General features: G+C 35.5%; 3 protein-coding genes and 3 pseudogenes across 12 annotated transcripts; 1 reads left to right on the forward strand and 5 right to left on the reverse strand.

Annotated features, from left to right (window-relative positions):
* Positions 1 to 2,365: 2,365 nt before the first annotated feature.
* Positions 2,366 to 3,608, reverse strand: LOC125472202 (annotated as a pseudogene).
* Positions 3,609 to 5,134: 1,526 nt separating this feature from the next.
* Positions 5,135 to 7,742, reverse strand: LOC108868016 (annotated as a pseudogene).
* Positions 7,743 to 9,249: 1,507 nt separating this feature from the next.
* Positions 9,250 to 12,563, forward strand: LOC103958340. Of its 10 annotated transcripts, XR_007258705.1 has the most exons (5): positions 9,294 to 9,859; positions 10,199 to 10,272; positions 10,495 to 10,570; positions 11,154 to 11,279; positions 12,384 to 12,563. XR_007258705.1 is itself a non-coding variant. In XM_009370596.2 (4 exons), the coding sequence occupies exons 1-4, from the start codon at positions 9,753 to 9,755 to the stop codon at positions 11,209 to 11,211; spliced, it is 315 nt and encodes a 104-aa protein (XP_009368871.2). In that variant the 5' UTR covers positions 9,307 to 9,752; the 3' UTR covers positions 11,212 to 11,480. The 10 variants fall into 10 exon arrangements, 1 of the variants encoding a protein (XP_009368871.2); XR_007258710.1 differs by lacking the exon at positions 12,384 to 12,563 and having other exon boundaries at positions 9,250 to 9,973; positions 10,495 to 10,595; positions 11,154 to 11,480; XR_007258709.1 differs by lacking the exon at positions 12,384 to 12,563 and having other exon boundaries at positions 9,275 to 9,973; positions 10,495 to 10,582; positions 11,154 to 11,480.
* On the reverse strand, positions 12,295 to 13,529 carry LOC108868015 (annotated as a pseudogene).
* Positions 13,530 to 14,299: 770 nt separating this feature from the next.
* Positions 14,300 to 15,466, reverse strand: LOC103958341 (blue copper protein-like). Its single transcript, XM_009370597.3, has 2 exons — positions 15,231 to 15,466; positions 14,300 to 14,892 (listed from the first exon to the last, which is right to left on the reverse strand). The coding sequence occupies exons 1-2, from the start codon at positions 15,415 to 15,417 to the stop codon at positions 14,420 to 14,422; spliced, it is 660 nt and encodes a 219-aa protein (XP_009368872.2). The 5' UTR covers positions 15,418 to 15,466; the 3' UTR covers positions 14,300 to 14,419.
* Positions 15,467 to 16,686: 1,220 nt separating this feature from the next.
* LOC103958338 (glucan endo-1,3-beta-glucosidase 14) lies at positions 16,687 to 20,128 on the reverse strand. Its single transcript, XM_048585230.1, has 3 exons — positions 19,667 to 20,128; positions 17,541 to 18,583; positions 16,687 to 17,026 (listed from the first exon to the last, which is right to left on the reverse strand). Exons 1-3 carry the CDS (start codon positions 19,728 to 19,730, stop codon positions 16,937 to 16,939), a joined length of 1,197 nt encoding a protein of 398 aa, XP_048441187.1. The 5' UTR covers positions 19,731 to 20,128; the 3' UTR covers positions 16,687 to 16,936.
* Between the last annotated feature and the right edge of the window lie 7,068 nt (positions 20,129 to 27,196).

A 27,196-nucleotide genomic window follows, 5' to 3' on the forward strand; every position in this document is an offset into this window, starting at 1 on the left:
CATTATTATGATTATTTTAGTTGATCAATGTGGCTTGAGAAGAATATTGTGCTTCGTCATTGGTTCTTTGCCATATTGCATGGTTTGCATTGTGATATATTGCTGAGACATAGTGATTTATGTGATGGATGTTTGAGTGTAGTGAAATGATGAACTACGAATGACTTGATCTCTATTAAGGATACGTAGGCAGTCTAACTGGAGGTTAGATGCAACCATAAAGTGTACAAAAATTACTACACAATTTGAGGCATGGCATGTGCTTGGTACATATCTCGGAGGCAGGTATGTTAGATATATCGTTATTTGATGACGTCATTGTCGATCCTAGATGTATGTCGGGATCGGAGCATGACATGTTATCTTTAGAGATTGCTTGATTTCATGTTGTCAAATAGTTTATGAATTTTCATATTAAGTGTGTCAATATATTGTCACAGTAATTTAATTAGATGTGATAAGTTGATGTGTTTATACTTTTGAAACATAATTTTTCGCACAATTTCTACTATGGCAGCAACGCGCAGGCAAAACTTTCTAGTTGGAAGCTAAAGCCTATAATTAATTAGCTGTGTATACGAATGCAATATTGTGTGCAACATGTGTCTATAGTGATGGGTCAATGAGGTACCTAGCGTCGGTATTAGTTATGTCGAAAATATAAAACCTAATTAAATAATGATATCTTCTGAACTATGGCATTTTGTTTTTGTTTTTGTTTTTGTAGAAAACACAAATTAAAGTGCTGTTCTTGGCATTGCCTCATCGCAAACAGAAAAGTTAATTTGTGATTGCTGTTCTTGGCATTGCCTGATTGCATATAATTTTATTCAGGTGACAAGTGATCTAAATCCACCAAATACTTGAGATTAACAAATTAGTCATTGATTTGAACAAAAAAAAAAAAAAAAATTAGTTATTGGTACTTACGTACTACGTAGTTGTTTCCTGTAAATCCTTGGCACGCATCAGGCCATCAGCAGGAATTGTTAGGAGTAATGTTTAGGCTGTTAATTAAGACTGTGACAAGTTGAGAGTTTTATTATTCGTTCTGCTAGGAGAAGGATATGATTAGTTTTATTTTCATATATACAATTTACATTATCTTTCTAATAAATATGATATCCACATATGTATCCACATATGTTGGTGTGTTCTATCTCTATTAGAAATGTTGGTGGGTTCACAGAGATTTCAATTCATGCTCTTGCATTTGACGTTTGTCTATTGTATATTCCGTTTGAGTTACTATAAGAGATGTATAATTAGCCAGTAAACATAGAGCAATAATTTTATCCAGGTCAAGCCATTAATTGTTGATGATTATTTTCTTCATAGGAACAATTTTGGTAAAATTTGATGATTATATTATTTTCTCATCAATTAGTATCTGTTCTCACTATCTTATTGTAATATATACTGCAAGCCAAATCCCTATTGGATTGTCCAATCCTTAAGTCGTTTTTTTTTTACTTTTTAGGCAGAACTCAGGTTTGAAGTTGGAATGAGTAACTTAGGGTTGGGCTAAAAAACCGAAAATCAAAATCGAAAGAAATGAGACCTTTCACCGAACCGAAACAAAAAAAGCGAAACAAAAAAAAATTGAAACGAAATGAAAAAACTGAACCAAAAGCTATTAGTTCGGTTACGATTTTAGATGTCAAAAAACCAAACCAAATCGAACAGAATAAATATAAATTAATATCTTTTTTAATTATTTCGGTTGGGTATAATTTATAAGTCCAATTTCAAGTATTAGTCTATTATATAAACTTACATAGGCCCAAATTTAAGCCCAAACTCATAAAACATTTGAAAGCCTTATTTCCTAAGGAAAACCCTAGGTTCTCCTCCCTTATTTTTCCTACATGCCACTTCTCTGAATCTCTCTCATTGTCTTTCATCGTTCTCTATCTGTCTCGGTAATGCTAGAGAAATTAAATTTTGAAAACTAAAAAATATAGAAGTTGATGATTAATTTATTACTTAAACGTTGATAAACGTGCTCATTCCTATTAGAGACACATCATTTAGTTTGCAAATTTAGTTTGTTGGGTTCATCTCCATTTTTTTGTTTTTATTATAAATAAAGTAATCAATTTTCAATTTAATTATATATATATATATAAAAGAACTGAAACCGGATCCAACCATAAAAAATTAAACTGAAAATAAACTCAATTGAATAAAACCGATAAAAAATCGAACCGAACCGAATCCACTCCTATAGTAACTTGATTCACAGATATTGAAGAGCATTAAAAATCCCTTCACAAAATAACCCAGGAAAAAAAAAAAACCAAGAGTGGACTTATAAATCAATCATAATTCATTATTTTGTTTTGTGAATCACACCATACATTCATTATTTGGAGTCGCACAACATGAACAGAGTAGAAGGTACCTGTAGTTATTAGTAACTAATAAAGGTAAGGTAAATGATAATATTACTGATCTTTCCTCTTGGCATACGGCTAGTAGCCAATTGACCCAAATAGTTTCTTGAAACCGTTTTCTTTCTTGGACACAAAATTTAACCGCAGCAGATTTATGAGCAGCACTTTGGCTTTGTCCTTCACTTGGAGTAGGACTTGCAGAAGGAGAAAAGCTGGAGAAAAGGAAAGGGCAATCTTTTGGCCTTTGGAGCAATGTCCGGCGGAGGTGCGGGTCATATAATATGTGCTCTCTGAAAGAAAGATATATTCCCCTGGCTTCTTGAATACGGCTATGGGGTTGGACGTGTTGCACGAGTCAAAATCCTCCCTTCTTACCCAAGCCAAGTCATTTTCTCCTGCTACAAAGTTAAAGCCTGAACAAACAACCATACCATCACGATTTGTATTATTTTACTTAATAAAAGTGATATATTTACACTAAAAGGTAAGAGATTTTTGTTAAGTCACCAAATTGACTAGATGTAATAATTTTATATTGAACTTGCTATCAGCGGGATTTAAACCTAAGACATTTTTGAAAAAAGTTGGGTTTCCACTATATAAATAATTGGTAATATGAAAAGTTATGCAATTAACTTATAAGCATATGCAAGGTCTCTTCTTTTTCCAATGTTGGGTTGACTCTCAACATGCCCCATCACGTATGACGAATTTTCAAGTCTATCATGCAGACAACACAAATCGAGATAACTTGCTCTACACATGGGACAACTTGCTCTCATACTATAAAGAAATTTTGGGTTTCACCATAAAACCAATTGACAATATATGTTGTGTAGCCCAATCACTTATGAGCACATGTAAGGTTTCTCATTTCTCCGATGTGGGATTCACTCTCAACACCTTTAAAGTGGAGAAAATACCACTAAATAGTAATGCAAAGTGACATGCTCAAGTAGATTAAGCAAAAAGTAAATAATGAATCAAAATTAATTAAATTTCAAGGAAGTAGCTCACTCAGAATATCGTTAACTACCAAGCTGTGCTTGGCAGCCCATGCAGCGTAAGTGGCGGCGCCGCCGGGGGGAATGGTCCAACCCAACTCGTCTCCATATAAGTTGCAGCTTCTGTTCCGTGCAGCATGAGTATTGACGTTGTTGCCACCACTGCTACAAGGACCATCACATTATTCACATACATGGTTTTTACCATCTTTGATAATTTCTCGTACGTCCCTACTGTTGTGTTTCTTGTATATATTTAGGAAGTTTGTAGTACGGTTGGGATGTAGTCTGAATTTATAGAAGGAATTATGACCTTCGGATTTTAGGATGTGTTTGAGCAAGACCAGACATTATTTTTCACAAAGAGACAAGTTATATACATTGTGTATAACATCCGATATTGGAAGCTAAAGTAAAGCCTATAATTAGCTGTGTATACGAATGCAATATTGTGTATAACATGTGTGTATAGTGATGGGTCAATGAGGTAGCTAGCGTCGGTATTAGTTATGTCGAAAATGCAAAACCTAATTAAATCACGAAATCTTCTGAACTATGTCATTTTGTTTTCGTGGAAAACACAAATTAACTTGCGGTTCTCGGCATTGCCTGATCGCAAACAGAAAAGTTAATTTGTTATTGCTGTTCTTGGCATTGCCTGATTAATTTTATTCAGATGATATGTGTTGATCCAAATCCACCAAATACGTGAGGTTAACAAATTAGTCATTGCAACGTACGTAGTTGTTTCCTGTAAATCCTTGGCATGCATCAGGCCATCAGCAGGAAATTATTTAGGGTAATGTTTAGGCTGTCAAGATTGTGACAAGTTGAAAGTTTTATTATTCATTCTGTTAGGAGAAGTTAGAGGATAAGATTAGTTTTAAGTAATGCTACTCTTATTGTATTTTCATATATACCACATTTGTACCATTTTTTAATAGAGTTGGGACCTACATATGTTGGCGGATACTATTTTTATTAGAGATCTGGTACAAATATAATATAAAAAATATGATAAATGTAGCATTACTTCTGTTGAATTGTACATGCAAAAGCATTCTCCCTCCCATCTGCAAGACTTTTTCTTCTTCATCAATGAAATTCTTTCTTCATCTTATAGCTATCTTAACCCCCAAAATGAATTCTAACAACTTGATAAAAGTCCTAACTTGTTAGGACAGCAATTAACCCGTAGGGTTTCGTACCAACTAGGATTTTAATTATGTTCTTTGTTTAAATCAACTAATGTAATTTTATTTATAAGCTGATCGGTTCATTCATATTATTAATAAAAAACTTTAGATTTTTACTATTTTTTGGGTGCATTTCGGATTACAAGATAGATCTCAATTCATGCTCTCGCATTTGACGTTTGTCTATCCATTTAGCTAGTAAACATAATGCAACAAATTTGTCCACGTGAAAACATTAATTTGTTGATGATTAATTTTTTCATTGAACAATTTTGGTAAAATTTGATGATTATTTTCTTATCAGTATCTGTTGTCATTACCCTACTGTAATATATACTGCAAGCCAAATCCGTATTGGGTTTCTTCTAATCCTTAAATCGTGTTTTTTTTCTTTTGGGTAAATTAAAAAAAACTACTTCAACTATTAGTCTCACGACACTATCATACCTCATCTTTAGAATTTGGTCCAATGTTATACCTTCCGTTACTTGACTGTGAATTTTAAATATTAAAATAATACAGAAAAGTAAAAAAAAAAAACCCTCAGTTCGTCCCTTCCCCCTCTCTCTCTCTTCTCCCCCTTCATCTTCTTCCCTATACCTGCTTAATCTTCAACAAAAAAAAAAAACAAAAAAAAAAATTGAAAACCCATCATTCGAAACCCCAAACATGAACCCCCCTGGGCGTCCAGAACCCGTCACACCCCCCAAAAATATCATAACCGCACCAACCCCAACACCCCCCCCCCCAAGATCCCAAGATCCCATCACCCCACCAACCCCCACCCCCTCCCAAAACCCTGATCCCTCCCACACTTGCAACCCAAATCCACCACCCCCAACCTGCAGAAGAAGAAGAAGAAGAAAAAAAGAAGAAGAAGGAAACCCAGTTCATCCGTTCCCCCTAACCCAACCTGCAGAAGAAGAAGAAGAAGAGAGAGAGAGAAAAAAAAAAAAAAAAAGGAAATCCAGTTCGTCCGTTCGTTCCCCCCCTCCCCGCCCAGATCTTGTCACACCCCCCAAAAATATCATCACTGCACCAACCCCCCTCCCCCACCCCCCAAGATCCCAAGATCCCATCACCCCACCAACCCCCACCCCCTCCCAAAACCTTGATCCCTCCCACACTTGCAACCCAAATCCACCACCCCCAACTTGCAGAAAAAGGAAGAAGAAGAAGAAGAAGAAGAAGAAAGAGAGAGAGAAGAAAGAAAAAAAAAAAAAAAAAAGGAAACCCAGTTCGTCCCCCCCCTAAGCCAACCTGCAACCTAGAAAGAAGAAGAAGAAGAAAGGAAAAAAGAAAAAGAAAAAAGGAAACCCAGTCCGTCCGTCCCTACCCCTTACCCAACTTGCAGAAGAAGAAGAAGAGAGAGAGAAAAGAAAAAGAATTTTTTTTTTACTTTTCTTTATTATTTTAATATTTTAAAAAAATATTAAATAATACTTTTTTAGTTTTTAATAATATTTTATTAATTTTTTTAATAGACAGTGTGCCTCGAATCAAGTTACGTCAGCATTTAACTGAAAAATTCACGGCCAAGTAACTGAAGGTATAACATTGGCCCAAATTCTAAAGATGAGGTATGACATTGTCAATTTTAAAAGATGAGGTATGATAGTGTTGTGAGACCAATAGTTGAGGTAGTTTTTTGTATTTTACCCTTTTCTTTTTATGCAAAAATCAGGTTTGAAATTGGAATGAGGTCGAGTTTGGTATTGTTTTTTTTTTTTTCACAAAAAACTGCTTTACTTTAAAGTTAAGCAGTACAAAAATATTTGGTAAAATTAAAATATACTGCTTATTTTAAAAGTAATGACATTCAAACAGCAGCTTTTAAAAGCAACATGTAGGTTGCTTTTAAAAACTACTTTAATAAAAAGAGGAGTTGAGCCTTTAGAATATTTTTAATTCCTGTAATATACTCATTAATTTTAAGCAATGATTTATTCTTCTAGACACTGTTTTTACACTTCTTTTCATACTCACGATACTTTTAAAAATACAATTTATCAAACACTCAACTGATTATTCTTAAAGCACAACATAAGTAATTTATTAAAAAAGCACATCAATCCCAAATTGGCTCTGAGTAACTTTATTCACTAGAAATATTGAAGATCACTACAACATGACAAAGAACAAAAGATCAAATATCCCTTCACAAAATAACCCAGGAAAAAGTACCAATAGTGGACTTATAAATCAATCATAATTCATTATTTTATTTTGTGAATCACACCATACATTCATTATTTCGAGTCGCACTACATGAACAGAGTACAAAGTACCTGTAGTTATTAGTAACTAAGGACCAAGGTAATAATAATATTACTGATCTTTCCTCTTGGCATACAGCTAGTAGCCAATTGACCCAAATAGTTTCTTGAAACCGTTTTCTTTCTTGGACACAAATTTAACCGCAGCAGATTTTTGAGCAGCAATTTGGCTTTGTCCGTCACTTGAAGTAGGACTTGGAGAAGGAGAAAAAGTGGGAGAAAAGGAAAGGGCAATCTTTTGGCCTTTGGAGCTATGGCCGGCGAAGGTGCAGGTCAAGTAATATCTACCAACATCAAGAAACTGATATTCTCCTGGTGCTTGGAATACATATAAGGGATCCGTCGAGTTGCACGAGTCAAAGTCCTCCTTGGTTCAAAGCCAAGTCACTTTCTCCTACCGCAAAGTTAAAGGCTACAATACAAATGCCAAAACAAGATTAATTAATCATTATACTTTACAGGTTATATAATGGTAATACTAAGATTATACTTAATAACACATAATAAAATTTTCGAACAATATTAAAAATACACATAATAACATTTATTGGTGTAAGAAAATCATCATTCAAATTAAAGAGGACAAATACCCTTTTTTATGAGTACCATAGACTAACCCATTATTTTTAGGAAATTAAACAAAATAGGGAAATTAAATTTCAGGGAAATAGCAAGCTTACTTAGAATATCGTCAACTACTAAGCTATGCTTGGCGGCCCATGCTTCATAGGTGGCAGCGCCACCGGGAGGAATTGTCCAATCCAACTCGTCTCCGACGGTATATTTTGCAGCTTCTACATGTAGCATGAGCACCGAAGTTGCTGCTACCACTGCTATAACAAGGGCCATCACATTCATGGTTTTGATCATCTTAGATCAATTCTTGTACGTCTTTGTGTTGTGTTCTTGTGCAGGAAGTTTGTAGTGCGGTTTTTGATGCAATGAAGTTCTGAATTTATAGAGAAAAATACCTCTTGGATTTTAGGAAGCGTTTGAGCGAGAGCTGCTAAATTCCCCAAAGAGACGAGTTTTATGCATTGTGTATCACATCAGGAAACAAGTTAAATTAACCGGGCGGCCTTGGCGATGTTGCCTAACATAATAGTTTCAACAAAACAAATTAGTTGTCAGTATCACGATCAGTTGTTTCTGGTAATTAAGCCCAGCACTATAAGCTCACATTAGTAAGGTTTATATGCAAAATATAATTAGCTAGTAAGCATAGTGCAAATAATTTTGTTTAGGTAATCTGAATTCTACGAGTTCCTTAAATTAAGTGCACCAAATACTTGAGTTTAACAAATTTGGCATTAAACACACCAGAAGATGCTAGCTTCGAGCCACGAATATTTATATGTACCAGATTTTTTTTTACAAAAGTATTGTTATTAAGGAGATGAGAGGATTCGAAACTATTATAATAGTTTAAGAGACGGAGAAATTTCAAATCTGAAATTCATGAGTAGAAACCCAATACCTTATCCATTAAGATATTGTTGATCTCTTTCTTTTACGAAGTCTTTACTTGTTTCCTTCAAACACTTTCAAAACAAGTATTGTTGATACATTTATTGCTGCCATCGGGAATTTACAAATATGTGTGTACATTTTTTGTTTGAGAAAAAATAGGGTCCCAAAAAAGGTTCTTGTAAAATTGATATATGTTATAAACTTTTTATTTAAGTGTGATTATGTAAATCTTAGATTAGATTTTTTTTTTTCTAGTTATTCTTCACTATTATGACTTGTATTCCTTGAAGGAGAATGATTTTTTCTCTCCCTTATTACTATAAATAAAGGCATGAAAATAACACATCGTCTACACAACTCTGCAAACACATCTCTCTCTATTTTCTCTATGCCGTAGGCCCCCCTCTCATTGTCAGTTAAATATAAGCCACAACAATATAGCTTTTTATGTAAGAGTTTTTCTATCTAAACATCATCTCTTATCTAACTAATTTCACCCTAATTACTATTTACACCCCATTAAAAATTTTAAATTTAAACATTCTCTAAGTTCACCACATTTGTTCCAAACATACCCTATATAAACACCGCCATACCTGATTCTGATTTCGCTGAAACTCTGATTCCGTTGAATGTCATATATGCTAGTGGGAAAAGTTTGAATTTTAATTTTAAACTAGGATTGATTCTACCTCACAGTAACAAAACCCTTTTTTTTGTGATAGAGCAAAACCAATTGACGAATATTTCCACCTGCAAATCCTACAGAGAGAGAGAGAGATGAAAGAAGTTCTATCATAGAACGGAAGCGGTATAATATATCTGAACATGTGAATTATTGTGTATTCGTACGTATTTTATCATCTCCTCAACACCAATACTACACCCGCAAAACACCACCGAAAGACACCCCACCCAACAGCAGCAATTTTATATATGATTCGAAAAGAAATAAAAAAGTAAACGATAGAAGAAGATGAATGATAGAACGGTAGTAGTATGAGATGAATGCGGAGAAAGGTATGAGATGAATGAAGAGGAAGATGAACGGTAGAACATTTGGTTTTTTTTTTTTTTTTTTTAATTTTTTTAAAATTTTTTTAATTAAAACTTAAAAAAAAAAGTTAAATATATTAGATGGTTGGGTGAACTTAGATAAGTGGTGATGAATAATACTTTATTTAATAATTTCTGTCATGAATCTTTAAACCAGAAAAAAAGTTTAGTGTTTCAAAGCTTCATAAAAATAATTGAACTATAAAGCCCCTCAAACAAAAATATTCCACAACTAGCTGAAAATAATACAAACAAAATAGTAGGGATAATTTTGTCATAAAAACAAAAAAAAAAAAATTAACAAAATAGTAGAAGCAGTTTTCTTCCCACTACCATGCGAGAAACACACGCGTAATGGAAGGAAACTGTAGTCTCAATCAGATCCAACCGCACCAGCAGAAATACAAAGCAGTTTTCTTCCCACTAATTCACTCAAATCCAATCGCACCAGCAACTTTCATGTAAGCCCTGATCTTCCTCTCACTCTATCTCAGTTACCCATTTGTTGTTCATCATCTTGCTTCGATTAAGCTATTTGTGACTGAAACCGTCGCTTTCATTGCCATCTTCCCCAGGTACCCAACTTCCCAATTTAAAAAACTAGGGTTCATTTTTGGGGTTTTTTATTTTTAATTTTATTTAAATTTTTTTCTTTCTGTCTTTAATTTGGGAATGGTGACTATCATACGCAATGGGTGAGATTGTGTGTGTTAAAAGAGATTGGGCATTTACAGAGCCACGGAAAATCCCCAAGTCCAATTCTGATTTTTCACTCTTTTCATTTTCTTTGTTCCTTGCAGATTCATGAAAAGGATTGGGACTACAGAGGCGAAGCTCCGAAAAATTCTGTGGATCACAAAAAGGGAGCAGCAGAGTAATTGATCATGGTCTTTTTCCTTCTTCATTTACATGGTTGCACCGCCTGAAAAATTTCTCATTTGTTGCTTGGACTTTTGATCAGCATATATATTTTTTATACATATTTTGTTATGGGTAGTTGGTGGAGGGACGTTGGTCTCTCTTTTGTTTATTTGAGTATTACATGGGATTGGATTGTATTGCACTTGGTTTGATGTTGTTTAGGTCGGTAATGCAGGGATAGAAGAAACAAAGAGGCCTAGATACACGGAAGGAAGAAACCGCCATTCTTCTTCAAATTTGGATCGCAAGAAGTGAGCAACAGAGTAATTGATCATGGTCTTTTATCTTCTTATTCAATTTTCCCATTTCATTTTTAATATTTTTCAGTCTCACTCTTCCCGGAGATTACATCTACAGGTCCCTCTTCACAAGATCCCAGCACGTTTCTTTTCACCTCCACTTCTCCATTACCCTTTCAAATTTCTCCAATTTTTTTTTTTTTTTTTTTGTCATTTTGTTCCTGGGTTTGATTCTTTAGTTTGATTTTAGTGCTGCATTTTTTGTTCTTTTGGGTTTAGTCTCACCTTTTTATAAAACCCAATTGTAAGATAGTTCCTATGTTTGTGCTTTGTATTTTCAACTGTATTATGACATAGATTTGTATCAAGTTTGTGAATTTTGATGTGAGGTTTTTTCTAAGTTGCTCAATTGTGAGTTGAGGTTCTGCATGTGGAGCTTCTTATGTATGTACCCTTTTTGAGCTGTAAAGCTACATGATTAATCAATTTTAGGTGTGTTGATAAGCAGGTTTCTGCTTATTTCTGTTTTCTTATTGATAATTGGGTTTACTTTTGAAATACTGTGTATGTTTACATTGAAATACTATGTATGCAGATTGGCACAAGGCAGTGGCAATACTATGATTTTGCCCCGAAAGCAGTACCTCCTCTGATTTGTCTTCCTGGAACAGCACGGACAACTAATGTCTGCTACAAGTAGATCATGTCATTGTCCATGAAGGTAGTTGGCTGGCCTTCATGTAATCTTCATTGTATGTATCACATAAGTCTTTGCATTACTAGTATCAATTCCTTGTCTACATTCTGCTATGTTAGAGAATACCGTAATAGGCATTGCTATGTGTGAGAGAGTATCCACGTCAACAGTTTCAAATTTTTTGTTTCTAGTTATGTGCAGCCATCTTCCAGATTTCATCCCTCACCACCATACTTGGTATCATACTTTCTGAAACATATACATTGACAATTACAATGGAAAAAAAAACTAATACAACACACATTTAGAGGCGCGTAACGCCCGTGATGCAAAAATGCATCTCACACGCACATTAGTGCGTGCAGAGAGGCTAGTAATACTTGGATTCCTCCATGGTAGTTGAACTCATTCTCTCACTTACAAATAATGTATCTTAACCATAAAAATTTCATAACTGAAACCATTCAATTTCTTAATTAACATTAACATGCTACTTGGTGCTTACAACATTGATTTATTTGATACATTTGAATGTCTAAACGATCTCTAATTCGAATGATTTTTAGTAGGTATGATCTCCATTGAAGATTAAGATATAGAATTGTTCTAATTATGATATATATATATATATATATTTTTTTTTACAAAGTAGAGTAGTGTTTCATTCATGATCAACACAAACAATTACAAGTGTCAATTGGGTACATTGCTACAGTGACCAACAAATTGATTTGGAGTGAATTTTCTTGTTAGGCAGATGTTTGAAACTAGAATGCATACGTATAATATTGAATCATCGCAAGGGAATCTTTTGATGAGCATTGAAACACTACCCAGAAAAATGTTTTATTCTGTTACAAAATAATTAATCCACGAAAAAAAAAATGCCAAGACATATGTGCACTAGATACAACTACAAAATACCAAGTACCTCTTGTTATTCGTAAATATTATTATTCCTCTTGGCATATAATTAACTTTTTTTTGGTAAAGGGTATATAATTAACTAGGACCCAAGTTTTATATAGCTATTAAGGAATTAGAGGGACTTCATCATCACAGGCAGTAATTTCTTGAGCCCTTAACCTTTCTTGGAAACAAATTTGACTGCATTAGCATGTTGAGCAGCAGTTTTTTCACTTGGATATGAAGATGGACTTGGAGAAGGAGAAAAAGCGGGAGCAATATAAAGAGCAATCTTTTGACCTTTGGTGCAGTGGCCGGCGAAGGTGCAGGTCAAATAATATGTGTCCGACTGAACAAACTGAAACTCTCCGCCTTCTTTGAATACAAATAAGGGGTTGTCCGTGTTGCAGGCGTCGTAATCCTTCTTGGTTACTATAGCCAAGTCTTGTTCTCCAACTTTAAAGTTGAAGTCTGCACAAACAAATCATATCATCAATATCATCATCATGCATGATCATTATCATCATAACCGTCATCATCATGATCAGTTACAGACCGGTTTGATAACAATATTTGTGAAAAATAAAGACCGAAATTAGTTACTAAACAAGTTTTCAATTAAAAAAAAAATACAAAAAATTAAAACTGAAAACGAAATGATTATTAAACGGCTCCTAAAAGTAAATAATAAGCGGAAAGTAAAGAAACTCACTTATAAAATCAGTAACGGACAAGTTATGCTTGGCAGCCCATGCTTCGTACGTAGCAGCGCCACCAGGAGGAATAGTCCAACCCAACTCATCTCCCACTGTATATTCTCCAGCTTCTGCTCCAAGTAGCAATCTTGTGGCAATCACTGCTAGAGCAAGGACAACCACATTACTCACATTCATGAGTTTAACCATCTTTTAATTCTCGTGTTCGTGTTGTTTCTTGTACAAAGGAATTTAGCAGTGCGGTATTGGGATGTTGGAGGTCTGAATTTATACTGGGGAGACTTCTCGGATTTTAGGAAGCGGTTGAGGGCGGCCGACCAAAATGCGTTGTGTATGACATCCGACAATTGCAAGCTAGCTACCCTATGCGAGGTGCAGTACAAATCACTAATTAACTGGTACGTACGTCCGAATATCCGTATAGGGATATTTCAATGAGCAGGCGTCGATGTTAATTATGTTTGGACTAGAAACATTTTTTGTGAATGTTGAGTTGTATATAAAACACTAACCTGCAGGCCATGGCATTGCTGATTCCCTAGCAAAGAATTGTGACAGATATAACATTGGCCACCTCATTCAATTAAGAAATAGGGCATTTTAAATGGTAATTTTGGGTCAGTTGTCGACCCTTTATGTTCCCAATTTTATAAGTTCAGGTCCAATAACTTCTAAAAATGAGACTGAAATAGAAAAGTTGAACACTAACGCATAAGCTAATCAAAGGTCGAAGAGTACTTCTTTTAAATTAACTCCAAATTACCACAATTTGCATGTAAATGTCCATTTTTATCATAAAAATTCTAGTTTAGACAGTGGTCATCGATATTTTATCATCATAGATCCATGAGGAATATGAACATGATTTGATTCCTCGCCTAAGTAAAAAATTCTTCTAGAGAAGCAATTCAAAATGCATAGAAGCCATGTTCTTCATATATATATATATATATATATATTAATGGTCCCCCTCTAAATTATATGATAACTCAAATTCTCTTAATTTTTTAATTAGAGCATAAATTGGGTAGCAATGTATATAGATATTGAACCCAATGTCAAAACTATAATTTGGGAAATAATATTTAGACACACAAAACTAACACACTTTCTTGTACAGACAAACCTTATCAATAATTTTTAGGATCCATTTATATTAGAAAGTGTCGATAAGTGTTTCAATTATGTGTTTTAAAAAATATTAACCAAGAAAGTGAAGAAGGTTGGCATTTAAGCCAATAGATAGTTCTAATTGCTGTGAAAAAATAATCTACTAATGCTCAAGCCCAAGTCAAGATGATTGAGTTGACCAAGTGCATTAAGGCACGTATTCCCTGAATAATGTTTGGAACTTTGCGTTAAGTATCACTGCAGACAATTGTAATTTCTCTGTTGCATATATGGAGTATAAACAACACAAAAGATCAAATTAAAATTATCATGAATTTTGGATCGATGGAAGTCTTGTTGAGAATACAGCATGAAGCATTGGACTCACAATGTTGAGATAAAATTAACACTCGATACTCAAGAACACGAGTACTAGAAGAGGTAGAAAAGAGCAATGGGAATGGACACGAAAACAGTAGAAAAAGTAGAAGCAAGGGAAGAAGCGTCAGAAGGAGGAGGCGCCGTCGTGGTTGGTGGTGACGTAGGAGTCTCAGTGTCAGAAGGAAGAGGAGGCGTTGTGGTTGGTGGCGACACAGGAGCCGTAGTGTCAGACGGAGGAGGGGCAGGGCTATGGGAAGGTGGTTGGGCGGGGCCATGAGAAGGAGGTTTGGCAGGGCCATGAGAAGGTGGTGGGGCAGGGCTAGCTGTCACTTTGATGCTCAACTTCTGACCATCGTTACAGTGGCCGGAGATGGTGCAGATGAAGTAGTAATCGCCGGTTTCGTTGAGGTTGTAACTGGCAGGTCCTTGGTTTAGTACGCCCAAGAGATCGGTGGTGCTGCATTCATCATACGCTTTCTTTGTAAGTGTGGCTACATCATGTCGTCCAGTTAAGAACTGGAACACTGCCAAAAAACACCAAATTAAGATCATATTGCATTTGTACGAATAGTAAAAAGTAGCATTTTCACACTTCTTTTTCAGTCATCCGCACTTCAACTGCATATTTTACGATTTCTCGGCTCTCACAAGAGCAGTACAAGAAACTAAAGAATGAGTGTTGAAATCACTAGCCTTAAACCGTCAGCTCGTTTAACAACTACTTCATCAAGCCAATTTTTAAAAAAGTCACCAAAGTAGCTTTTAATTTTTGGTTTTCAAAACATAAAAATGAAGGGGTTATCACACGACTCATAAACTAATCAGAAAAGGTTAATAAAAAAAGGTAAGAGTTTTGGGTTACCTAGAGTGTCGCCAACTTTGAAGGTGTGATTAGCAGCCCAGGAAGAATATGTGTTGGAATCAACAATGTTGGTCCAACCAAGATCATCACCAACTGTGTATGATTCAGCTTCTGCTCGTTCTATGACCAGTGCTGCTGCCGCTAACACAACAAAAACTGTCACATAACCAAGCATTTTGTGCGCCATCTTTCCAACTCTCTGGGATCCGTGTTCACAGGTTGCCCCCGCTTATCAAGCTACCTGTTTGGTGTGTTTTAGCATTTCTGCTTCTCTTTTCAATATATAGACATAGAGAGGGACAAACCTTGCTTGCACCATTTGGCAATTGGATAGTGGTTGCAAAGGGGTTGTTAATATGACATTATCAGCATGTGAAGCCAAAGTCAATGATTGGAAACGTGTGGAAAAAGTCAACGATAATCATATGGGAGACATTGAGGCATATAAATTTATTGGGAAGAACTCTTACCATGCTGAAATTGTAATAATAACTTGTTTATAAAACGTAAATTAGTATTATCTTGTGACAATAAAGGGTAAATCTTCAATTGTCTAGATTACTAGGTAGTTCGGCTTTACATGCATTAGATTGACAAGTAAGCAAAAATAGTATTTTCTCAATTACATTCCAACTGTTTATTCCTTATACTATTGAGTAGTCCGGACTATTAAAAAAAATTAAACTGTATGATCTTAACATTAAAAAAACTTCTCCAACTCCATCTTTATGTTTTTAATCTTAGCATTACGTGTCTTTCAGTTAATAATTCACAAAGGCGAAGCCACTCATGGACCAAGGTGGCACTAGCTTAGTGAACAATTTGGGTAAACGAAATTTTTGGTGCTCTACGTAGTGAAAATTAGCCCACCCCAAACAACTAAAAATGGGACCACCAACTTAACAGCTCATAGTAGAGGGGAGAGAAAATTATAGCCGCCTTCTTATATGAAAATTTTCGACTCCGATCTTTGTTAATTACTAATTACATGTTGGTTGAGAATCAAATAGGAGACCTTGAAGGGTAGGCAAAATTTGTTTTTATTACAAATAGATGTGTGTGAGACCAAATCAATAAGAATCTTGTATTGCCACCCTCCCTATAATATGAGCCAATGTATATACTCCCCTTGAGCATATTAAATTTGCAATGTTTATCTCCTCCTTTTGCGTGACTCATTTGTTGGCAACTTTATATTATTTTGTCATAATTAATTTTGTATGACTTTTTCGTTTCCAGACAAGCAGATTTTTAATTACTATTATTATATTTTAATATGTCGTGGCTGCCATTACTGTTTTGATTAATACGACGAACATTATGATTACGAATGAACATTATGACTCCGTAGACATTCTTTTTCCCGTCATTTATCCAACGATACTTCTTCGGGATGTGATTTTCATAAACCATTTTTCTCCTCATGCACACATCGACAGAAACAAACAACTGTCTGTAAAGGAGAAAATAAACAGTTCTTCTGTCATAAAATGTAAACCCCAAGAAGCTTGGAGGTAATGGAAGAATAGTGATTTGTAAGAAGCAAAACTGATATACATTTCCTCATAAGTATATATACTTAATAAGCAATAGCTAGCTGCTAGCACATAGTTTACGAAACTTAAGAATCGGTTCTGTTATGGCGTTTGTACTTTGAAGGAGATGATAGTCGAGCTCTGAACTCCGACTGCTGCTGCCCGCTTCGCTCAATCATTACCTAAAAACAGAAGCAATGCTGCAGAAGAAATTGATAGTATCAAGAATTGCAACCGAGGCCAACCTTGAGCTCCAATGTCCTGTAACATAGCGTACATAAATAAACCAATGAGACGAGGAAGCTCTTCCAATAATATAGCAACTCAGGTAATAAAAATCGTTTAAACCTGTTTAGCAAGATCACAACGGCTGAAATTCAAAAATGTTACACAAGGCAAAAAGCTTTCGTGATGAAAATCTCATAAATTCTTTTATATTTTAGAGGATCACAAAGGCGCACATCTTCATATTGAGGTCGATATCCTACTGTTCAGTTTATTAGGCACCTTTCGTTATGGTGTTTGTACTCCTATTTTCAATTCTAAACCCAAATGCTTTTATGTTTCCTATGCATCTAATCTAACCCTATTTCTAAAGGCAAAGACAAAAACATTGCAATGACAATCTAAGGAAAAGCAATGGAATTTGAATTTAATCACTGTTTCTTCAAACCATATTTCATTTAGTTTTAGGGAAAACCCAAAACAAGCAACCCAATCTTCAAGACATTAGCATTCAAATGATTTAGTTTATTGGAGGTAAGAAAATTTGTACCTTTGAAGATAACCGCAACGAATCTGCAGATGATGATACAAGTCCACGATACCCAATATCATATGCAATCGTCCCATCAGGCTTGAACAGTCCAAAATTTCTCTCAGAAGTTGGTCCCGGTTTCAAGTCTTCATTAAAAATGGCAAAAATGTATGCCTTCACTACAAACTTTGGCCGCATAGGGGTCCCTTTTTTCTTTGCTAGCCTTTTACGTAGATTATAATTGTATGTCCTTGCATTATTTACAGTTGCGGCAGCTTCACTGTCATCTCCACGTGAAGCCCATCCTGTCTCTGTAATAATAACTTCCATCTTTTTGAACCCAGCATCTTCCAATGCTGCATACGCTGCATCAATCTGAGCATCGAGCATGTTATCATAATGAAGGTCAGTTTTTGGATCGTAAATTCCTTGAGTTTTCTGGAACAGAGCATAATTAATATCAATATTCTCCGGATCACTCATGTAGGCAAGGAATGGGTAAGCATTTAAACAGAAGGGAGACCCGATTTCTGAGAAGAACTCCAAAAGCGGCTTCATGTACTGCTGCTTAATATTATCTTTAAATATACATGAAGAGGGAGGATAAGAATTAGCAAAAACGGCCTGTGAATGTGCAGTAGTAATCTGAACTACATCAGTTAATCCTAGCTTCTTTATCGCATTATAGATGTTTTTGACTGCACCCAAAAGAGCTGCCCACAATTCATAATCAACCCCACCTAAAACTTCATTACCCACAGCAATCCCGCAGATATGCGTGTCAGGAAGGAACGCCTGCACATTCTCTTTAACCCAATCCATTGCATGATCTTCATTGGCACTCATGTCTTTCAGGTACCCATTTGGAAGCCCTACCACTAACTCAAGCCCAGTCCCGCTAAAAGCCTTGAGAACACTGTGATCAGCATCATATATCCTGACATTCTTTATCTTTGCTGCTCTGAGAAGAGTAGCAACTTTATCAGGAGAAGGGATGTTATCTGCAATTCTTCCGTAATTTATTCCATATGCTCCAGTGAATGCTTCCACCGCCACAGAGGCTGGGAAATAACAGAGACAGCATCGTCAATCATGTGGTCATGTGGTAATGAAAAACGATGAAAAAGTACTAAGTTCCATGTTTTACACTAAAACTAATATAACTATTAGTGTAGTAAACCACGCAGATATTTACAGAACCAATTTCGGCATATTACACTATAGTTTTTTGAAAGCACACCACTTTAAATGGAACCATTAAACTGAAAATTTTCAGTTTTTCCTGAAACGATAAAAATAGTAGATTTTACTCTAGTTTTCTTCTTCAAGATTCTAACAAATTGTAAGGACTGTACGTATCGTGTGCATTTAACTTTGAAAAGGAGAAGTACACCAACTGGGAAATTATCAGATTGCCCATAACCGCTACTAGTTGACGAGAAGCTTCAATACGTAATACAACTAATGAAAAGGTCATCTACGAATCCCTCTAAATAGTTTAGAAAAAAATTGTTAATAAATAAGACATCTTTTGCCAACCTGTATAATAAAGAAAAAAAAAAGAGGGTAAAATATGGCAGTGAGCCACAGAAACGTTGATCATTGTACATAATCCTCCACCACAGATGATGATATACATACGAAATAAGCCGAATACTTCCATTAATATGTTCAAGTGGTCATGCTATTAAATCAATACAAGAACAAGGCTTTATAATATTGTTTGTTTTCATAATTATGAAACAAATTAAAAACAAACAAAAAAAACAGAAACCCAGAAGTTTGAATATTTTTCACTGAGGAAACTACAAAAAACAACTTCAGATAACCAATAAAGCAGAAAGCCAATCAATCCTCACTTACAACAGACACAGATATAGACCTAATTATCAAGATTTACCAATCTTTCCAACAGAAAGCAATCGAAGTCAAGAATCACCAAAATACTCAAACCCAATTTCCAAAGATAAAACTTTTCCACTATAAACAATCACACACATATATACACACACAGACTCTACTGTTCTATAACCATCCAATTCATCAAATTGCAGCAGATAACGGTCAAAAATCAATACCAACTCCACAAATCAATTACAAATCAACAATCTATGATCAAATTCAAACCAAAGAAAGAAATTTACCAATCGGAGGGAAGAACACCAGGAAGACGAGAACAAACTGAGCAAAAAACCAGAAGCTTTTCATGGTCCCAGAAAAAAACCCAGCACGAAAAGATTCAAGCTTTGGCAAAGATCCAAAAGTAGAGACCCTTCAAACCCTTCAATTCAATGCAGTGCTTCTTCTTCCTCTGGCATGCCATAAGACATCAATGCCTATATACCCTTTACTCTTTTCCCTCCATCCTTGCCTTCCTCTTGCAGAAAGGAAGCTCCTTTGATGAGGAAAGTAAGATTGGAGAAGGAGAAGATGAACAGAACGGGGGTTTTGGCGATCGTTTTGGGAGGATCAAAGAGGAAAGGGGTTGGGTTTTGGGGCTTTTTGCTGCTTTTATCGAGTTCCCTGAGAGTGTAGGAGTGTTTGCTTGCGACTGTTGCTCTAATTGGTTTGGTTTTTTTGGTTTTCTGGTTGCCACTTGGTTTGGGCGGAATTTTGCTTTACTACTTTTCTGCTCCCAGTTGAGAAAAGTTAGATTAGGGAGGGTAAATTTTTAAATTAAAATTTTGTGAATTAAATAATGTAGACGTTAATAATTAGATTATTAGTTTATTAATGTGCTTAATTTTTTTGTGACACATTATTTAATTTATAAATTTGGTATAAAAATTTAGTTTCTCTAGTATTACCCATTGAAACATAAGAGGATGTCACGTTAGAATCAACTTGTTTGTTTGTGCAATCTTACACACTTGCTTTAAGAAAAGTTTTACTTGAGTATGATGTGGTGAGTTACTTATTATGCAATTTAGTAATGATAAACACATCGAATTATATTGATAATTAATGATAAGACATTTTGATTGTTAATAATGTGTCCATATAGCTACTTAGTATTATGGTGTAGTAGTACTCATGTTCACTTGTAAGTGAGAGATTTTAAGTTTAATTATCGTCAAAGACGAATTCGAACCACGTTATTACTAACTTATTGTGGAGTTAAACTGATCTCCCTTAGTGTAAAAAGATCGGTTTTAAAAAATAAAATAAAATAATGTCTTTATATATTTCTTAAAATTGAATGATCAAATCAGTCACTGGTTACACGGGTTTCTCATAGGATGATCCTATTTACCCAACTAATCAACTTAATCAGCCTTTTCTTTATAAGGTTTTACTTATCAAGAAACACGGCTTATCCTTCTTGCCCTCGTAGACCCACAACACCGACCTTGGTCGTCAGAAGACTCAGCACCATGCATGATCAGTGGCATTGGTGACAAGACTCATTTTAAATCTTAATTTAAATATTTTCTGATAATCTAGTTGAGAAAATAATTGGATTTAAACAAAATCAATCACCCATTGATGAATGATAGTTTTAGTCAATGGGTTAGGTATATAGTATGTTGGAGTTGTTTGGCAAAGAAAACTAAGGATATATATCTACACAATGAAATTGATAGGTAATTAATATTAACACTTCAAAATCTTCGTCTTACGCTCGTTATTCTAACCTTAGGAGAGAGTTCGACTCAACAATTGAGCATTGATGAACAGTGATGTCCAGAAAAAACATGAATGATTTAAAAGTGACATAATAGGACAATTAAAAGGAAAAGAAAAGGTTTATTCATTGATTTCTATGATCCAACGGCAATTATAAGTTAAGAACTTTTTAAAGGCGCGTCGAAAATCATCTGTCCTATATTGGAACATGTGTGAGAGAAGATATCCTTTTCGGATCTCTTCTCCATGTATGGGACCAGTACTCTTGTCCTTTGGTCATGCATATTGAAGAAATTTTTATTGTATTAGGAACACGGATGGTCATCACGTATCATTATATATATAGGTGGAGAGATTTTATTTTTTATTTTTTATGAAGTTGTTAATTTTTTAACACAAGTATCTCATTATTTGTATAGTAACACGGGTGTACCACCCCATGTTCTAAGCACACTAAAGATTTTCTCTGCATATTGTTGCATAGCTCAATTACATGTGGGAAGAAAAAGAAATATTGAAGAACATTTGGCGGTTTGATCACCATCTTGTTTTCAATTTTTGTTTTCAAATTTTAAAAAAACTAAAAATTGAAATCTTTTTTGATAATTAACTCTTTAGTGTGCATTTAGACTGTTTTCTATTTGGCTTTTATCCTTCTGTTATTGCATTTCTTTATTGAAACAGAAAACTTCCTCTGTAAGTTTTCAATTGTATTAACTGAATAATGGATTGTACACTGTGAAGATATATATAGGCTTTGCCTATTTACATAAATACCCCTAATTGCCTTAGCTAATCTCATAACTACTATAACTAATCACAACCATTCGCACAACTAATTACATTTAGCTTTAACACACTCTTTAAAAGTAATTGAAATGGATGACTTGTCATTCTCCTGAATACACCCCCTCAAGTGAGAAGGGGAATTAGAACTGGTTCCAATTGGAAGCTTGGAACACATATAGGCGAATCTGCTTTTAGAGAGGGACTTGGTGTGAAGATCAGCTAATTGGTCTTCACTGCAAACAAATTGCACTTTAAGGAGATTAACCAGAACCATTCTCGAATATAGTGGTAGTCTATCTCAACATGCTTTGTGCTAGCGTGAAATAAGGGATTGCATGCTAAGGATATTGCTAAGATGTTGTCACAACAAAGTGTAGGCAGTGTAGGTAGAGGAAAATAAAGATCTCTGAGAATTTTGCAAACCCCAGTGATTTTTGCAGCTGTGTGAGCTAACGAGCAATATTCAGCTTCTGTAGATGATCGAGCAACAATACCTTGTTTCTTGGCACTCCAGCTAATGAGATTATAGCCTAGGAACACACAATAACCATTAGTAGAACGCCTGTTAAATGTGCAGCCAGCCTAATCAGCATCAGAGCATGTTGAAAGGTGGACTGGACTCTTGGTGAACCACAAACCATGTGAAATAGTGCCTTTGAGAAATCTGAGAACTCTTTTAGCTGCCTGAAGATGTTGTTCCCTGGGAGCATGCATAAATTGGTAGATCTGTTCACAACAAAGGTAAGGTCCGATCTAGTCCAAGTTAGATATTGTAAAGTGCCTACAATGGAACGATATTCAGTGGGATTGGACAAGAGAGGCCCACTGTGATCTAATTTCTTGGAACCAAGATGTGTGCAGCAGGGTTTTGCACCCTCCATGTTTATTTTCTTAAGAAGATCAAGTAAGTACTTGGTTTGATGAAGAAATATGCCATGTGAGGATCTGTGTACCTCTAAGCCCAAGAAATAGTGTAAGGGACTAAGATCTTTCATTGGAAACCGAGAACTGAGTTGTTGAATAAAATGTTGACAGAGTTGAGAGTTTGGACCAGTGACTAGGATATCATCAACATACACAAGGACAATAACCAAGTGAGGGCCATTAAGAACAAACAAGGAAGCATCAAAGGAAGATTGTTTGAATCTAAGATAATGAAGGGCTTGGAACAGTTTATCAAACCAAGCTCGAGGAGCTTGTTTGAGTCCATATAGAGATTTTCTCAACTTGTAAACGTAACTAGGACAGTTAGGAGCAACAAAACGTGGAGGTTGTTGCATGTAGACATCCTCCTTTAAGTCTCCATGAAGGAAGCCATTACTTATATCCAATTGGTTGAGAAACCAATTATATTGAATAGCAAGGGTAAGAAGAATTCGAATTGTAATTAGCTTGGCAACCGAACTAAAAGTCTCTTAGAAGTCAATGCCTTATTATTGATGGAAGTCTTTTGCCACAAAACAGGCTTTATACCTATCAATAGTGCCATCATGCTTTTTCTTAACCCGAAACACCCACTTACATCCAACTATATTTTGGGAAGGATGAGGGGGAGCTAAAAACCAAGTACTAGTAGAGATCAAAGCATTGTATTCATTTTGCATTGCAGCTCGCCAGTGAGCATGCTTATAAGCTTGTAAGTAGGTACTAGGAACATATTCAAGATCAATTGGAAGAGGATGCTTTGTTGCTGCATAAACCTGAGACTTAGACTTGCATATGCCAGCCTTGGATCTTGTAATAATGGGATGGGAATTAATAGTGATAGGAGGATGACTTGGCTGACTTGGTGGCAAAGTTGAGGGTTATAAAATAGAAACAAAACTGGAAGAAGTAGGTATTGAGATGGTGCCAGTAGATGATGAACTCGGAGGAATTAGAACAGGGGTAGAAACATATGGTGGTGTTGGTGATGCATTAGTAGTGGGGATATTAGCAATATATTTGCCAAAATGAAGATCCATAGATGGAGAACTTTCTGAAAACATGCAAAGCATCTTGGTTTGAACTTTGAGACTGCAGTGATTGAAATGGATAAGTAGTTTCATCAAATACAACATGCCTGGAGAAGTAAATTCTATTTGTTAGGAGATCAAAACACCTATAGCCTTTATGTTGAAGACTATATCCCAAAAATATACAACTTTTGCTCTCGGCATCCAATTTATTTTGAACATAAGGTTTGAGCCAAGGAAAGCATTGGCAACCAAACACTTTAAGTTTAGAGTAGTCTGAAGGGTGATTGAATAGCAGTTCCCATGATGACTTTGAAATACCAAAGATGGGAAGTCGATTAATCAAATACATGGCAGTGGAGAATGCTTCAACCTAAAATATATGAGGACCATGAGAAGCAACAAGTAAAGTTAGAGCTGTCTTAACAAGGTGCTTGTGCTTTCTCTCGGCACAACCATTTTGTTCAGGGGTATGGGGACAACTAAAATGATGCAAAATGCCATGTTTACTGAGAAATGATGCAAAAGAGTGACTGGTAAATCATCCCCTGAATCTGAACGTAAACCTTTGATTTTATTTCCAAGTAAATTTTCTACATAGGATTTGAAGACAACAAATATAGAAAATACATCCGACTTGGATTCCAAAGGAAAGAACCAGCTATATTTGCTAAAGTCATCAATAAGAAGTAAATAGTACTTGAAACCACTATTGGATATAACAGATGTTGGACCCTACGGATCACAGTGCAAAAGTTAAAAATTTTGAGTTGTTGTTGCAGAAGCTACCCCAAAAGGAAGCTTATGATTATTTGCAAGTGCACAATCTGGGCAGAAAAATCAACAGTGGACTTGCCTTGTAATGCAAGTTTATTAGTAGATATTACCCTTCTGAAAATAGAGGAGGAAGGATGACCCAAGCGCTTGTGCCAAACTTTAACAGGAGCTTTAAGACTGAGCAAAGCTAAATGTGATGGAATAGAAGAGTTGCTGGAACCTTGAAGAGGATAAAATCTATTTCTAATTGGTCCCTGCAAAAGCATCCTCCCCGAAATACGATCCTTGACAGTGGATCCATAAGAGTCAAATGTCAATAAACAATTATTATCCTTAAGAAACTGATACATAGACAAAAGATTATGTTTCATGTGAGGAACATGTAAAACATTTCGCAGCTGAAAAGAAGTGTGAAGAGTGTGCAAGGATGATGAACCAATATGATGAATAGAAATGCCTTTACCATCGCTAATATACACTTTATCCTCGCATGTATAAGAAGTAGGAGAAGAAATATTGGCAACATCGTTGGTGATGTGAGAGGTGGCACCCGAGTCAATCAACCATGACTGAGATGGTTTTGCAGAGTGACGTGCACACATGGTAACGAGTTTGGCTGGAGGAATTCGACCATAGATGTCTGGATTCATGCGATCAAAGCAATCAATCGCCTCATGACTTGTAGATCCACAAATCTGACAAGGAGCTTTGAAGGTGGAAGAACCTTAAGTATTGCGAGGGCTTTGATAACTATGATTGCCACGATTGTTGGAGAGATTACCACGTTTGTTATGAAAGTTGCGATTGCCTCTGTTAGAGAATGGATTGCCCGGAATGTTCTTGCCATGATTGTTAGAATTCGATTGTTGGCACAATTGGTGTTTATGCTGAGCAGCAAACACAGATAGAGTGCGTAATAGAGGGGGCTGAGATTGCACAGAGAAAACTTGGAAAGGTTCAGTTGTAGAAGATGAACTGACAGTTTTGCGTCGTGCCATAGACAATTCTTTAGTGAGTAGGAGTCTATGGAGTTCATCAAGGGATGTAGAAAACAACCGAAGCATGATAAAGTTAATGAAAGACTCAAATTCATTAGGCAATCCATGGAGGGTAGCTGCCATAATATCGTGATCAGACACAGAAGCACCAGCTGCTTGCAATGAATCTGGGATTTCCTTAATTTCTTAAAGATACTCAGAGATAGAGTGAGATCCTTTCTGAATTGATTGAAGGCGCGATCGCAATTGATGGATGTGAGCCTTTGAAATTCCACCAAATCTCTATTCAAGCTTCACCTAGAGCTCTCGAGAAGATGAAACCCCAACCATAAAGGGGATAATTTCTTCAGAAAGCGTGGAATTGAGCCAAATAAATTTTTTTGATCTTTTTCATACCATTCCTCGATACCAAGAAGCTTGTAACGCCTGAAGATCGGACCAAACAGCGCGCGCCATGGCAGATAATTTGATATTTTCCACTTAATTGGCACCATGTTGTCGATGTTGTGAATCGTAAGAAAGGTGTAGGAATTCAGAGGACTTGGATTGCAAGAGGAATTAGGATTTTGGATTGATGGAGAAAACGATCCAGTCGGTGACGAAGACGATTGAGCTGCCATATTTGGTAGAAATCGAGATGCAAAAGAGATCGGAGATGAAGAATTGAAGAATCAGAGAAGAAGAAGAACAAGAATCGATTGATCGATCAAGCGGAAGGATAGATGGATCAATGCTGTTAAGCAAAATGGCGAGATACCATATTAAAACAAAAAACTTCCTATGTAAGTTTTCAATTGTACTAACTGAATAATGAATTGTACACTGTGAAGATATATATAGGCTTTGCCTATTTACATAGATACCTCTAACTGCCTTAGCTAATCTCATAACTACTCTAACTAATCACAACCATTAGCACAACTAATTACATTTAGCTTTAACACACTCTTTAACAGTAACTGAAATGAATGACTTGTCAGTCTCCCTAATATTCTTCACAAATGATGCAATTTTCAGAGACCAAGAATTTTATTCTTATTAGAAATGTAAGTGTACACCAATCTTTCACACGACCTGCCGACCTGCATGAGTCATGTCCACCTGTGTGAAAAACTTGAGCAAGGGTGATTGACCAGACCGTCATTTGTGTGGCAGTTCATAAAAAGATAGAACTCTTGTATGTATTTTAGTTTCACACTCATTTCACGCTGGTATAAGAGTTGTTCTAATCATATAAATTTGTTAAAATTTCTCTCAACGTATAGCATAGGTTAAAAGTATCTTTTCATTATATATTAAACAAAAGCATTATTTTCTTTGTGACTTGTCGAAACTCTTTTCCAACCTAATGATTTTTGTTTTCTTTCTCAAACGTTTTCGTAGTGAATTGAGCATATAGAGATGAAAGAAGGTATATGAAGATTTTTATATATGGAAGTTGAAGGATCGCAATCTCATGCACTTCATTTTTCCTACTTATGCCACAAGATAAGAGAGAAAAAATGCAATTGGCTTATTGCTTAACGAA

The sequence above is a fragment of a genome, unplaced genomic scaffold (genome assembly GCF_019419815.1).
Source record: "Pyrus x bretschneideri cultivar Hongxiangsu unplaced genomic scaffold, Pyrus_bretschneideri_v1 Contig1, whole genome shotgun sequence".
NCBI classification, from domain to species: Eukaryota; Viridiplantae; Streptophyta; class Magnoliopsida; order Rosales; family Rosaceae; genus Pyrus; species Pyrus x bretschneideri.